The sequence below is a fragment of the Dromiciops gliroides genome, chromosome 3, assembly GCF_019393635.1.
Source record: "Dromiciops gliroides isolate mDroGli1 chromosome 3, mDroGli1.pri, whole genome shotgun sequence".
NCBI lineage: Eukaryota > Metazoa > Chordata > Mammalia > Microbiotheria > Microbiotheriidae > Dromiciops > Dromiciops gliroides.
The window spans coordinates 196,606,537-196,621,709 of record NC_057863.1 but is presented as its reverse complement, the minus strand read 5'-3'; the positions used below and the strand labels follow the sequence as shown (position 1 = coordinate 196,621,709).

Sequence of the window (15,173 nt, the reverse complement as noted above, 5' to 3'; positions counted from 1 at the left end):
AGCCCTAAAATAATATTGTTTTCCTTCATACTTATTGCAAGATTTAACTATTTCTAATAATTTATAATGTGTAAAAGCAGTTTGGATTTTTTGACTGGTGTAATTTATTTTTAAAAGGTAGTCAAATTAGTTTATCTCTTATTCTCGTTGATTTCTAATGTAATTCTGTGTATATTTATAGTTCAAGCATTCTCGACCCACAAAGCCAAAGAGTCTAAGAATCTATGAATCTCATGTAGGAATTTCTTCTCATGAAGGAAAAGTAGCTTCATATAAACACTTTACATGCAATGTTCTACCAAGAATTAAGGACCTTGGTAAGTAATAACTGTTGATTTTGATTCAGATAAAATTTTAATGACTCAGCTTTTATTAGAGAAGCCAGTTACAAATGTGTTTCTTGAGTAGAGATTAAGTGTGTAGTAGAAACACATTTTAGGCTTCTAAAATTGCCTTTTAATAGGGATAGTGTAGGAAAAAAATGAACTAAAATTAGTATATGATAATCTGTTTTTGCTTTCCATTTTATATTGTGTGAAGTGATTGTTTAAAAAATATAGAAAATTGTTAATGTAATCATTACTATCTGTATGTGAGGCAGCTTTTAAAGCAGTTATTGACTCTATTAAGGTTTTGATTCTATTAGGTAGGATTTAATGTTTTGAAATTTACAAGTAACAGTATGTGTTAGAATGAATGTGGCTTATATCCAATTATTTGGATAATTTAGTGCTTAATTATTGATAGTGTATTGATCAACCTTGTTGTACCTACTACATTTACTTCTTCAAGGCTCCTAGGGTAATTTCACACTACTCATTAGCATTCTTTTCAGTGGTTAGGTAGAGGGAATAAATATAGATGAAACTATTTTATTTTATTTTAAAAGTTTTGTCTCAAGGAAAAAGTTGAACAGCTAGAATGTAACTTTGAATTATTTATTCATTTTAAACAGTCATGTTTCTGTTCTTAGCAGCTGACAGGAAGTGAATGAGCTTTAGTAAACTTATATGATATAATTTTTGAGTGTGTAATATTAATTAAGATCTACAGTTTGAATAAACATGTAGGTTATATTTTTCAGAACTCATAAGTCATCTAGTACATTACACTTTTAAAAAATGCTTTCTACTTAACACAATAATAGGTGGGAAGCAACCTGTTCTCTGTTATAGATGCTGCTAAACTTTTGCTTTGAGATCTTTGGGCATTGTAATGGTTGAGAGGAAGAAATGGGAAGAAAAGGAAGAAAAAGGAGAATCTGTGACTGACATAGAAAATCAGCTCTTTCGCTGATTTTGTAAAGTGATAGAGAAATATGTCTATTAATTTCTTAGAGCCCAAAGACTTAACCCTATAAACAGGCATTCATTATTAGCCACAAATATTTAAAATGACAGTATCATTCAGTTTGTTCATGGCGTGAATTTCTGACTTACCTTTTAATTCTCTTGACCAGATTTCTAAACTCGAACTGGTAAGCATTTAACCACTTAGGTGAAATTCATTCATTCATTCACTAATGTTCAATGAATATCTTGCATCTATGAGATATATCAACAGGAACTACTTAGGACTAGAATATGCTTTAATATACCCCTGTACACATGAATACAAGACTCTGGATGAGATCTTATTTAGGAAGGGTGAAACAGGACTATCACTTTATTTATTCTGGATACTACTTCACTCAATGTAGAACAAGATCACTTTACCTTTAATTGCTGCTATGTTACTCTGTTGATTCACATTTAGCTTATATTCCTCTAAACCCTCTTAATATATTTCAGATAAAAAGTTTTCTGGTCACATTTCTTTTTCCCTGTATTTCTCCAGTTGTCTTTTGAACTGAGTTCACTGTGGTAAAGAAAGAGTGTTGGAAAGAGTATCAGATATCTTGGGTTGAATCTTGGCTCAGTCACTTAGTGCCTCTGTGAACTTGGACAAATCACAGAATTTGAGAATTGGAAGGGAACACAGCTTCCATCTAATTCAACACAAACAGAAAGGATTCCCACTATCACATACTTAAGAAATGATTGTTATAACTGCCTGAAGACCTCCAAGTAAGGAAAGCATATCGCTAAAATCAGTCCATTCCATTTTTGGTTAGGAAGCTTTTCCTGAAAGTATTTCTAAATTTTTCTCTTTGCAACTTCTGCTCTTTGTTTTTGGTTCGGCGCATTGGATCCCAGTGGAACAAGTCAAATCCCTCTTGCACACAATAACTCTTTAAATACTTAAAGACAGTTATTATCATGTCCACTCCAGACTTTTCTTCTCTAAGCTATCCATTTCTCATATGGCATGAATGCAAAATATTTTACCTTCTTGTTTACTATCCTGGACGCTCATTAGCTTATCAGTAATCCTCAGACTATGAGTCTAAGAACTGAAAATAATATTTCAAATGAAGTCAAATGAAGCAGAGTAGAGTGAGACTATTCCCTCCCTCCCTGTTTGAAGCTCTGACTGTCTCAATACAGTTCAAGATTGCCTTAGCTCACCTTTTTTTTTTTTTTTTTTTGGTGGGGGGAGGGTTTAGGAAAGGGAAAGAGATAAGTGAATTGTTGTATAAAAATATGGCATCTGAGAATTGTATTTCTGGATCACAGCTTATAACAGGGTGTATAGATCACACTGTTAATGGAGCTTTCAGGCCATTAACAACTGCTGTTGATCCATGCCTTTCCCATCTTATACTTGTAAAGTTATTTTTTTCTTTTTGTACAAGATTTTTTAGTTATCCTTATTGAATTTCTTCATGTTAGTTTTTGCCTGATACTGTAGACTCTCAAAATTGGTTTGGATCCTGACTCTGTTATTCAGTGTGTTAAATCTATATTCTATATTTAAACAGCACAGGGCTTTTAACAGCACAGGGCAAAGCACAAATCCCTGGAGTACTTAATTGGAAATGACTTGCCCAATGGTTTGTTTGCTTGGAAACTTTTTTGTCTTTATGTATTTTGGCAGATGTATTCTTACCAGCCTTTGTTATATGGATTCTATCCCTGACCAGGGATCTGTCAACCTTATATTGTAAACTTAGATCCAGAAATCCTACCTCATTCTCAGACATAACCTTCTTATCCAGCAGCTCATTTTCCAAATTTATTTTTTTCTCTCCTCTAGATTTCTTACCTTCACTAGGCAACAATTTTTTTTTTTTTGTTTTCTTAAGATTTTTATTTCCAAATTTTTCTGCCTCCCTCCTTTCCCACCCCCTCCCCAAGACAGCAAGCAATCTGATATGTTATATATTTATACCATCACATTAAACATATTTCTGCATTAGTGATAGTGATGTTTGGAAAGAAGAATAAGAACAAAAGAGAAAAACCTCAAAAAAAAATAGAAACAGTATTGTTCAATCTGCATTCAGTATCCACAGTTCTTTTTTTTCTGGATGTGGAGACCATTTTCCATCATGAGTCCTTTGGAATTGTCTTGGATCATTGTATTGCTGAGAAGAATTAAGTCTGTCACAGCTGATCATCACACAATGTTGTTGATATTATGTACAATGTTCTCTTGGTTCTGCTCACTTCACTCAGTCCACTACTTAAGTCTTTCCTTCACTGGGAAGCATTGAAGAAAACTGAAGCCATGCCCTCATGATCTTAGATGTCTTTCTTCAGACTTCACGATTGTTGGCAACACTATTTTTTTTGGTGGTTTGTTGGTTTGTTTGTTTGTGGACGTCCCTTTTGTGCTTACATGAATCACCAGAAATAATTTGTTGGCATAAATTTTTTAATGTCTTGTAAAGTTCTCTGTTATGTCTAAGATAAATGCCCCAGAAGACAATAAACTTCTCTATTATTGTTATCAGATTAACAAATCTGAGCAGAGGATGAGCACATAATTCTGAGCTTCACTTTTCTTACTGCCCTTTACTGGAGTGATTTCTCATTTAATAGCTTCTGTGTCTTTACTCTGACATTCTGGGAAAGAAGCAGTTTCTTCCTTTTCAGAGCATCCAGCTCTTGCCTTTAGGAAACACCTGTTTTTAATGTCTAATTGTAAATCTTTTTTCTTCCCCTTTTCTCTATTTGTCAGTCTTCAGTTCTGCATACTGACTAGTGTATAATGTCCTTTTCTTCCACTCCTTTCCAGAAGTCTAGAGTGTGGATGGTTTTGTGTTTTTATAAATCAACCTTAAGCATACCTAGTTAAAACCTTTTTAAAGTTGTTATTAATTTTAAGAAGTTAAAGCTTTTAAAATCAATTTGTCCCACTCATTCATTCTCAGTTTACTTAATCTTCTATTGTTCCATTTAACCTTTTCTTACTTGCCTTGCCAACTACCTTCTCTTACTAATTTAGGTTCTATTTCTTAATCTTCCTTTATCCACTTTAATTCTTTAAATTGTCCTATATCTTGCTTCTCTTAAACTGTAGAAGGAGAATATGAATCAGTATCTGAGTCTGGATATTGTTTTTAATATTTTCCTCAATTTTTCCTTCCCATATTAACCTGATCTACTTTACTAGTCCAAGAAATAATTTCATACTCTTTATTTAGTTCAAATCCTTTTCTCTTTCCCACAACCATCTCTCATGGAAGCTGGAAGAAGTCATATAATTTCAATGGATCTCAGTTTTTGACTGTCATCTGAACTATTAGCTATTTCTAACAACTTCCTGTCATTTGCCAATTTAGTCAAGAATTTATCTATGTCTTCAATATTGATAAAAATGTAAAAGAGACCAGAGTCAAAAGTTTCCTAGGGAATCCTTTGTGAAAGCTACCTGGCTGTCTTGTAGTGATCCATTACTTATACCTCTTTGGGTATGGTAATTTGACCAGTCCTGAATCTAATTATACTGTCATCTAGGTAACATCTTTTTAATAATGGTTATCATGACAAACTTTGTTAAATATTTGCTAAAATCCAAATATAATATTGCCCTAATCTACAAGTCTAATCATTTTCAAAACATCAATTTAGGATATTCAGGTACAAAACTTTGCTTGTTCTTAGTGATACTCATTTTCTTCCTCGTACTCAAAATACTTGTAATGATTCTAGAATTTTGTAAGGAGTCAAAAATCAAATTCATTTAGCTTATAATTTGTAGTCAATGCTTTTTTCACTTTCAAAAAAAATTGGATTATTGTCTTCCCTGTGATATTTGTCCCTTTTGCATTTTGAGTTATACTCCCCAATTTTAAGAACTGTGTATATGGTAGGAAGAATGGAATCAAAATAAAAGTAACTGCCTTTTCCTATTATCTATTATCATTGTTCTAGGTATTCTAAACAATAGTAGTATCCTCTCTTTTTTCTTACCCTTAGCTTACAGTAATTGTAATGAGCCCCTTTTCTTTCTTTCTTTCTTTCTTTCTTTCTTTCTTTCTTTCTTTCTTTCTTTCTTTCTTTCTTTCTTTCTTTCTTTCTTTCTTTCTTTCTTTCTTTCTTTCTTTCTTTCTTTCTTTTTTTGGTGAGGCAGTTGGGGTTAAGTGACTTCCCCAGGGTCACACAGCTAGTAAGTGTCAAGTGTCTGAGGTTGGATTTGAACTCAGGTCCTCCTGACTCCAGGGCCGGTGCTCTATCCACTGCGCCACCTAGCTGCCCCATGAGCCCCTTTTCTTAACTTCAGCATGCATCATCAGGCTAACTCATTCAGAGGTTTTGCATTCTTATAAGATACAGTTATTAATTCCATCTTCTGTAAATTTCTTTTTGAAGCTTAATTTATTTAACGAATTATCTTGGTATCTACTTTAGTATCTTTAGGCTATTCCCAACTTTTTGTCCTTTTTAGAATTTTTTTTTGTCATGAAAACTTTTTTTGGTGTGAGCATCCTTCCTGGGCTGTTTCCCTATAGCATTTTAGGCCATTGGTTTCTCTTTCTTTGAATCTTGAAATATATCCTTCTAAAATGTAAAATGTACATTTGACTATACCCAGATTTATTCTCTGTACCCATCTTGAACTCTATAATGGACTGGTCACCAAGTTTGTCATCATTTTGACTGAAGCAAATATACACACACATACGTGTGCACATGTATGTATGTGTGTATCAGTATAAGATCCCAAATTTTCCTCACCTGTTCTTATTTCTTTTGAAGTATAAAATTTTCATTAAGGCAGTTCTAGAAATATAGTTGTTCTGCTTTTAATAAAAGAGAGATCTTGTAAATGGTAATCAGCTAGTTGAATTTCCCCATCATGACTCTATCATGCTCCATTTCTAGATAATTCCTATTTCTAGAACTCCTTATCCATTTCCTTCTAGACCTCCTTATCTATTTCCTTTGTGCCAAGTATTCTGTAGTACACTCTTTCAATATTGCTTAGGTTTCTTATTCCATTGATTTTTTTTTTAAACCAAAAGTTCTTTACCACACTTCACCCCTCTGATTCATGGATTTCTTCAAATCAGTATATTTTCTTGACATTCAGGGCTAGTTAATCTTCTTTTATCTGGACTCCTACTTTTGAATAATACATACCTCTATAGATGAATTTCAGTCTTGAATCACTTACCATCAAGTCTTAAGAATTACCTTACTTGGGCAGCTAGATGGCACAGTGGATAGAGCACCAGCCCTGGAGTCAGGAGTACCTGAGTTCAAATCTGGCCTCAGACACTTAACACTTACTAGCTGTGTGGCCCTGGGCAAGTCACTTAACCCCAATTGCCTCACTAAAAAAAAAAAAAAAATTACCTTACTGTTTTACAAATGGTTCCTTTCTTTTCTTTTCTTTTCTTTTCTTTTCTTTTCTTTTCTTTTCTTTTCTTTTCTTTTCTTTTCTTTTCTTTTCTTTTCTTTTCTTTTCTTTTCTTTTCTTTTCTTTTCTTTTCTTTTCTTTCTCAGGGCAATGGGGGTTAAGTGATTTGCCCAGGGTCACACAGCTGGTAAGTATCAAGTGTCTGAGGCCGGATTTGAAATCAGGTCCTCCTGAATCCAGGGCCATTGCTTTATCCACTGTGCCATCTAGCTGCCTCCACAAATGGTTCTTAATGGAAACATTTCAGTAGCTTGTTAAGAAGAAAGCTTTACTTTAGGAAAATATAGGAACACTACTGCAAACTAAAATTGTTTTAACACTATGATGATAAATAACATATATTTGGGGTATATAACCAATGAATTGTGCTCTAAATGTATAATTTATGTAGCTTTTGGAAATTGGAGCTATTATCCGTAATTCTTTTTTTTAAAAGAAAACAATAACTTACCCCTTAACATATGTAATCTTGAAAGAAATTCTAAGCTTTATTTTACCCATAAATCATTAATTCCCAATGTGAATTTATAACTAATAAAATGTTAATATCATTGAATTATATATATCAGAAGCTATAAGAAAACAGAAATTAAGTCGATAAACCTGTGTATAAAAATATTACATATAAAATAACAATAAAGCTTTATACCAGTTATACCAGTTTAAAAATGGGAGAAGAGAAAGAGCATTTATATAGTACCAACTATTTGCCTCACACTATGCTAAGTGCTTTCCAAATGTGATTTCATTTGATCTTTAAGCATATTATACCAATAATGTGATAAATTTGACTGTGAACTGAATAAGATAATATCTTAGCTTGGTAAGCCGGGTAAAATTTTTAATGTAACTAAACAATACTAAGAGGTTTTTTTAAAAAATTATTTACTATGTAAAAGTAAAACTGGTGTAGTCTCCCTATTACATTAAATAGAACTGGTTTGTTTTCTTTTGATTTTTCTCCCCTTTAGGTTGATGGGGCATTTGCTCACATTATTTGCTCACATCAAAATTATCTTAGGAATGATTTAAAAAAAAAAAAAAGAGTTCCAGATCTCTTATTAAAACATTTTTTTTCCCTTTAGATTTTATTCACTTAAAATCACAGAGAAACATTTTGGGAGAAAGAAGCACCACTCCTTTTTTTTTTTTTTCTTTACCTTTTTAAAATAAGCTCAGAGTAGAAATGAATACATTAAAGATTTTTCTTTGTGATAGCCATCTTAAGGAGAAATGGATTTGGTGAGCCACTGTAATTATTAAAGCTAGAAATAAGTATGTTTAAAATATGAAAAATCTTGGTAAAGTAGCAGATACATGACATGTAATCAGTTACTCTTATTTAGTTTTCATGATCTACAGTGTGAATATTAAATAGAAACTGAATTTCAGGATATGCAGATTGATGTAGTTAATATTCTAAAGTCAAATTAAGTTTATATTTGCATTTCATTTATTGCTTGTTAAAACTGAGACATTTAGTATAGCTAGTCAGATGTAGATCTCTTGAGAAACTGACCTTCCTGCTATTGATAAGAAGGGCAGACAAGCCTAAAATGTTAAATGAGTGGTATTTTTTTAATGAAGGCTAGACTGTTTTTGCATGTATTCTAATGTGAAACATTAAAGTTAAACTCTCTTAAGACTAAGAAAATACCATTGCTGTATATTTTATTTTTAACAGAATAACTTACTTTTAGTCATACTTTGTTTAAATTAATTTATCTTTGAACAGGATACAATTGCATTCAGTTGATGGCTATTATGGAGCATGCCTATTATGCCAGTTTCGGTTATCAAGTGACAAGTTTTTTTGCAGCATCAAGGTAAAATGAAAGCATACCATTTTATAGTTTAAAATGAAAAAGTAAATTGATTCTTGTATTTTATGTTTATAAATATGCATTTGTTTATAATATTTTTATTATTTTGGATATTTATATATTGTGGTTCACATGTATGTGTTTACCCTTACTATTAAAACTTGATTATTTGAAGAAATTTTATGTTTAGTTTCAACAAGTGAATATATACCTCATGTAACTTGTAAGAATTTTTAACCAGCATATAAAAAAAATCAGAGAGGTTGGCAGTAACCTCTTGTAATTTGTGTATTTGCTTGATATGTTCTAGGAAAAAAAATGGACTAAGCTTCAAAAGACATGGGTTCTAGACCTGGTTCTACAACAACAACCTATGGTACTTTTCCTTTAGGTGCCCCAGATTCCTCAAATATACATGTATTCATAAGAACTTTAGCATTGTTTAGTCTAGGAACTAGAAGTTGCATTCTCTGTCTGTATCAAAATGGCAGAGAAATGGCAACAACTTGCCCAAATTCTCCCCCAGACCTCTCTGAACACCTTTAAATAATACCATAAAGCAAATCCTGGAGCAATACAACCGATGAAAGGATGGGGTGAAATAGTTTTCCAGCCAAAGACAACTTAGAAGGTTGACAGGAAAGATCTATTACACCTGGGTCCAGCACAGGCTGTGCCAACACAGACCAGGCCCTAGCAAACCAGTAACAGGCCTTGGGAGTCATTTAATTAGTAGGTGCAGTGGCTACTTCTGGAGCTCTCAGCCCACAGACAGTAAGGGGGTCGAACAGCTAATCAGAAGGAGACAACAGTGGTATCCTTCCTGGCAATGGGAGCAGGACTCTGTTGCTTTGCCCATACTCAGTCCTGGCAGTCCCAGGTGGCAATCCCAGCATGAGGAGTAATAGCATACCAGAGCTTGCAGACATAGTGAAGCAGGAACCCTTGTCATAGTTGTAGGGCAGAAAAAGTGTGCTAATGGTCGCTCAGACCAGAGCACAGGCCAAGAGTGTAGTAACACAGCTCTTCTTCTTAGATCATACCACCTTGGAAGAACTGAAAACTTTACAGGTCTCTAGAAGTATCTCTGAAAACAGCTGCACAAAAGCCCTGAAGCTTGGGACAATGTGCCCTCCATCCTGGAAGCAGAGCCCAACTTTACCAAAGAGTTAAAAATAAAAAAAATATGTTAGAAAAATGAGCAAACAACAGGAAAAAAAATCTGACCATAAAAAGTTACTATGGTTACAAGGAAAATCAAAACATACACTCAGAAGATAACAAAGTTAAAGCTCCCTACATTCAAAGAGTACCAGAATTGTTCTCAGGCCACGAAAAAACTCAAAAGGAATTTTGAAGATCAAGAAGAGAGGTAGAGAAAAAATGGGAAAGAGAAACAAGAACAATACAAGAAAATCATGAAAAAAGAGTCAGTAGTTTGTTAAAGGAAATGCAAAAAAACAAAACAAAACAAAAAAATACTTAAAAAACAGACTATGCCAAATGCTAAAAGAGGTACCAAAAGCCAAAAAGGAGATGATGCCTTGAAAAGCAGAATTGCCCAAATGGAAAAGGAGGCACAAAATTTTACTGAAGAAAATAATTCCTTAAAAATTAGAATTGAGCAAATGGAAGTTAATGCTTTTTGAGAAATCAAGAAACAATAAAACAAAACCAAAATAATAAAAAATAGAAGACAGTGTGAAATATCTCATTGGAAAAACAGCTGACCTGAAAAATATATTGAGGTGAGATCATTTAAAAATTATTGGACTACCTGAAAGCCATGACAAAAAAAAAAGAGCCTAGACATTATTGTTCTTTCTTTCTTGATAATAAACATTTTTATTTAAAGTTTATTTAAAGTTTTGAGTTCCAAATTCCTTTTTCTCTCCCTCCCCTCTTACTCTCTGAGGCAGTAAGCAAATAGGTTATATATGTACAATTATGTAAAACATTACCATATTAGTCATTTTGTATAAGAATATTCAAATAAAAATGAAAGAAAGAAAATGAAAAATAGCATGTTTCAATCTGTGTTCAATCAATATCAGGTCTTTCTTCGGAGATGGATGGTATGTTCCATCAATTGTCCTTTGGGATTGTCTTGGATCATTGTGTTGCTCACAGTAGTTAAGTTCATTTACAATTCTTCATCTAACAATATTGCTGTCACTATGTACAATGTTCTCCTGGTTCTGCTCACTTTACTATACCATCAGTTCATATAAGTCTTTCCAGGCCTTCCTGAAATCATCCTGCATGTCATTTCTTATAGCACAATAATATTCCATTACACTCAGTCTTGTTTAGCCATTCCCCAATTGATGGGCATCCCTTTGATTTCCAATTCTTAGCCACCACAAAAAGAACTGCTATAAATACTTTTGTACAAATAGGCTAGACATCTTTTCAAGAAATTATCAATGAAAACTACCCTGATATTTTAGAATCAGGGTAAAATAGAAATGGAAAGAATCCAATGATCACCTCCTGAAAGAGACCCCAAAATGAAAACTCCCAGGAATATTATACCCAAGTTCCAATGCTCCTAGGTCAAGGAGAAAATATTGTAAGCAGCCAGAAAGAAACAATTCGGGTATCATGGAGCCACAATCAGGATAACACAAGATTTAGCAGCTACTATTTTAAAGGATCTGTGGGCTTGGTCTATGATATTACAGAGAGCAGAGGAGCTATGAGTACAACCAAGAATTACTTACCCAACAAAAACGGAGCATGATCTTTCAGGTGGAAAATGGGCATTCAGTGAAATAGAGGACTTCAAGCATTCTTGATCAAAAGACCAGAGCTGAATAGAAAATTTGACTTTCAAATAAAAACTCAAGAGAACCATAAAAAGGTATACAGGAAAGAGGAATCATAATTGACTTGATAATGTTAAACAGTTTGCATTCCTACCTGAGAAGACAACTCTTGTAACTTATGTGCTCCTTGAGGCAGAGAGACTATTTTTGTACTACCAGTGCTTAGCACAATGCCTCCTTCATAGTATAAGTGCTTGGTAAATGCTTGTTGCCTGACTGATTCAAAATGTCTTCAAGACATGATGTTGTTGGCAGCACATTACATATTACATATTAGCTTGCCTATGCTTCATTCAAAAAATTCCCTTACGGGAAGTCTCATCAGGGCCTGGAGTAGTTTTCTTCTGTTACAAGAAGTACTAAGTAGATGTAGAAAAGGTACCTTCTGTAGTGTAATTGGCACTTTCTTTGAAGTCCCATGATATCCGAAATCCAGATTGCCTCCACTGCCAGGTATGTGCATCTCAGGATAGCTGTTTGATCTCCTGTAGGCAAAGAAACAAAAAGCCAAAAAGAAATCCAGAAATAAGTAGGCCCAGATTCAGCTTTCCTGATGAAACCCACATTCTACATCTCCTTTGGAAGCAGTTGCCATACCCACCAGCATGATGTCTACTCATGTTCACTCCTAATGGAATCTTCCAGAGTTGTGTGACCACCTGAATAGTCAGAGGAAAAAAAAGATATTTCAGTTGAATTACTACCTTTTTAGGTCCACTGATTGGGTCTGTTCTTGGCTTAGTGGCCAGTCCTTTTTAATGTAGTCCTACTCGTTTCCCCTTCAGTCATCATGGGGTGAGAGATGAGTTGCTATTACCATTTGTCCCAAAGGAAAAGTTTTTTTCTAGGTGATCCCATTTCCCAGGAAGTGACTAGGCCAACACAGACCTCCTTCCTTCCTCAGACGTATCTCTGCTTATGCTCTGCAGGAGGCATTCCCACTACACAAGATTAGGAGCTTACACTTGGTGAAGGCTGTTTTTTTTGAGATTTTATAACTACAGATCATCTTCTGAGAGACTTCAGTCTACATAGAAGTTACCTATGTCCTTCTGAGAATAAAGTAGCAACTTTTCCTTTAGGGAGTGTTGGGAAACTCCTATGACAATTGAACTTCTTCATTTTCTTAGGAAGAATGCAAGCTAATTATCATGTGTCATCAAATTCACTAATCACTACCATTAGTGAAATCTTGAAGTATATTTTGTTTGAATCAAGACAGAGACTAATGTGAAGGGGAATCATTAAGCATTTGATCAGGAGCTAGATGATTGTTCTGAGCTTTATAGTAAAATAAATCTTTGAAAAATAGCAGGATAATTTGCAGAAAAGTTGCAATTGCTGACTAAAGAACATTTATATGCCCCAGAACATCCTTGCAAAAAATGATAGTGATTAAATAGGCAGGTAGGTATATTTAGCTATAGAGATAGATAAAATTGACAGTTTGAGTAGGTCTGTTGACCCGGGAGAAGGGGATGGAGTGAAGAATGATGGCACAGTAACAGTGTGTCAGAGTAATTGATGATTTACTAAGCAACCAAGTATACACTTTTACCTGGATTACTTCTGTATTTATAAGTATAAGATGTTTTTCTACCTTCTACTGATAACATTTGTACAGCTCACATGATTGTCTTGTTTGGCCTTGAGTGCCCAGGCAACTGATTAAAATAAGTTGCAGAGAAGGTAGACATCTACATCAGTAGCTTTCTCACCTGGAATCCTACAATGATAAAATCATTAGTCTGGCAAACAAGCACAATGCTTTCTTCATACTTGTCCCTCTCTGTCTCTGTTTCTCTCTGTATCTCTCTTTCTCTGTCTCTGAAACATGTACACACACACACACACACACACACACACACACACACACATACACGAATATGTCCTTGCCCAGTTAGATCAACCACCTAGAATCAATCTACAGTCTTGCCAGAGGTGGTGTGCTCATAGTATCATAGGTCTTGAACTAAAAGGGATCAAAGGGCCAATCTAGTTCAGTCACTTTGTTTTACATGAGAGAAAACTGAGGCCCAGGGAAGTTATGTGAATTTCCCAAGATTATATAGGAAGTAAGCATCAGAACTGGGATTGGAACCCAGGTCATCTGATTCCAGAGCCAGTTTTCATTTCACGGAATCATTTTGCCTCCAGTGTGTCACTGCCTATCTTTTTTTTTTTTTTAACACCAATGAATTATAGATAGATTTACTCACCAAATATGGATTCGTTACTTTTTCCTGAATATAGGAAGTAAAATGTTAAGCTAACATAATAGGAAAGTCAGAACAGTAAAGCTAAAATAGGTACTTAAAAAGAATAGAAAAAAGGTGAAAAATACAAAGGACTAGGTCTCTTCTATACAGAAGTACCAAGGCAGAGATTTGAAATAATGATGTTAAATTTAATTTACAGTGGGGAATATGTAGTTGAATCTTTATGGAAGGAAATAGTTAATTTTTAAAAAAAGTTTGTCAATAATGAATCTTGAGGACATCTAACTTATACAGGAAGTTCTGAGACATAATGTTATTATATGGGGAATATAAGATCAGCAAGGCACTTTTGATATCACTCAGTTTAACCCCTTTATTTTATAGAACAGAAAGGTGAGTTCTGGAAAGAAAGGGCAAGTGGCATGTCCCAAAGCATGTTAGTGCTTGTGTTAATAACATTTTGTTAGTGATATAATTGATACTCAAATCTACATCTCCTGATACTTTATCCAGTGTTTTTTTTAACTACATCATCTGCCTAGGTAGTTATTTGATGACAAGAATGACCCTTAAATGAGCTTCTAGAAGCTGAAAACACCTGTTATGAGAGCCCTTTCAGAATATAGATAGCAACTGCTACTACTACCCAATTTGACTAGAAATGGGATAGCAAAAGTGATGTTATATGACTTCATAGCAAAAGTTATGTTATATAACTTCATTGGTTTGTAGAGCTAGAGTTGGAAAGGACATTAGAGACCTTGAATAGTATTTCAGGGTAAGAGCCCAAAGAGTTTGTGTAGTAAAGCCTCATTCATATGGTAGATTTAATTAAAAGAATATCCATTAGCATACAGAACCAGTTATTTTTCTTTCTTTTTTTTTTTGTGGGGCTATGGGGGGTTAAGTGACTTGCCCAGGGTCACACAGCTAGTAAGTGTCAAGTGTCTGAGGCCTGATTTGAACTCAGGTACTCCTTCATCCAGGGCTGGTGCTTTATCTACTGCACCACCTAGCTTCCCCCAAACCAGTAACTTTTTAATAATGTTATTGGAGGCCTGGTAAGTGAAAATGTGCAAAATCTGTCAATATGTTTTTATGAATATAAGTTGCTATATCAAAACATTCTCCAACTAATAACAAAGCATTGGATACTAGGTATTTTTCCTGCATATACAGTAGGTGTTATTGCTCAAAATATACATTGCCACCCATAGGCAAAGATTTGAGAACTCAAATTTTCTTTGAAATAAACATTTTAAACCTATTTTGAACCAGGTAACAAGATTATAAACTTCTTAACAGACACTGTGTCTTTTGTTACCTTTATATCTCCACAATAAATATTTGTTGGCATATTACTTAAAATGTTTTATTTTCTTTTGACCAGACCAATGATCTCAGCTGTATAGGCAAAGAAATTCCTCAGTGTGGAACTTCCTCTGCCAATACACATTCTCTATATCTTACAGTCTTTAAAATTAAAAAAAATATATTTTTTAGGGGTTTTTTTTTGTTGTGGGGCAGTGAGGGTTAAGTGACTTGCCTAGGGTCAC

At 34.1% G+C, this 15,173-nt stretch overlaps 1 protein-coding gene across 1 annotated transcript in view; it reads left to right on the top strand.

Annotated features, from left to right (window-relative positions):
• Positions 1–15,173, top strand: part of GBE1 (1,4-alpha-glucan branching enzyme 1) — a 271,477-nt gene that overhangs the window by 106,549 nt on the left and 149,755 nt on the right. The window contains exons 5-6 of the mRNA XM_043990842.1: positions 182–317; positions 8,483–8,573. Of these exons, the coding sequence (XP_043846777.1) occupies positions 182–317; positions 8,483–8,573 (227 nt within the window). The remainder of the gene's footprint in view (positions 1–181; positions 318–8,482; positions 8,574–15,173) is intronic.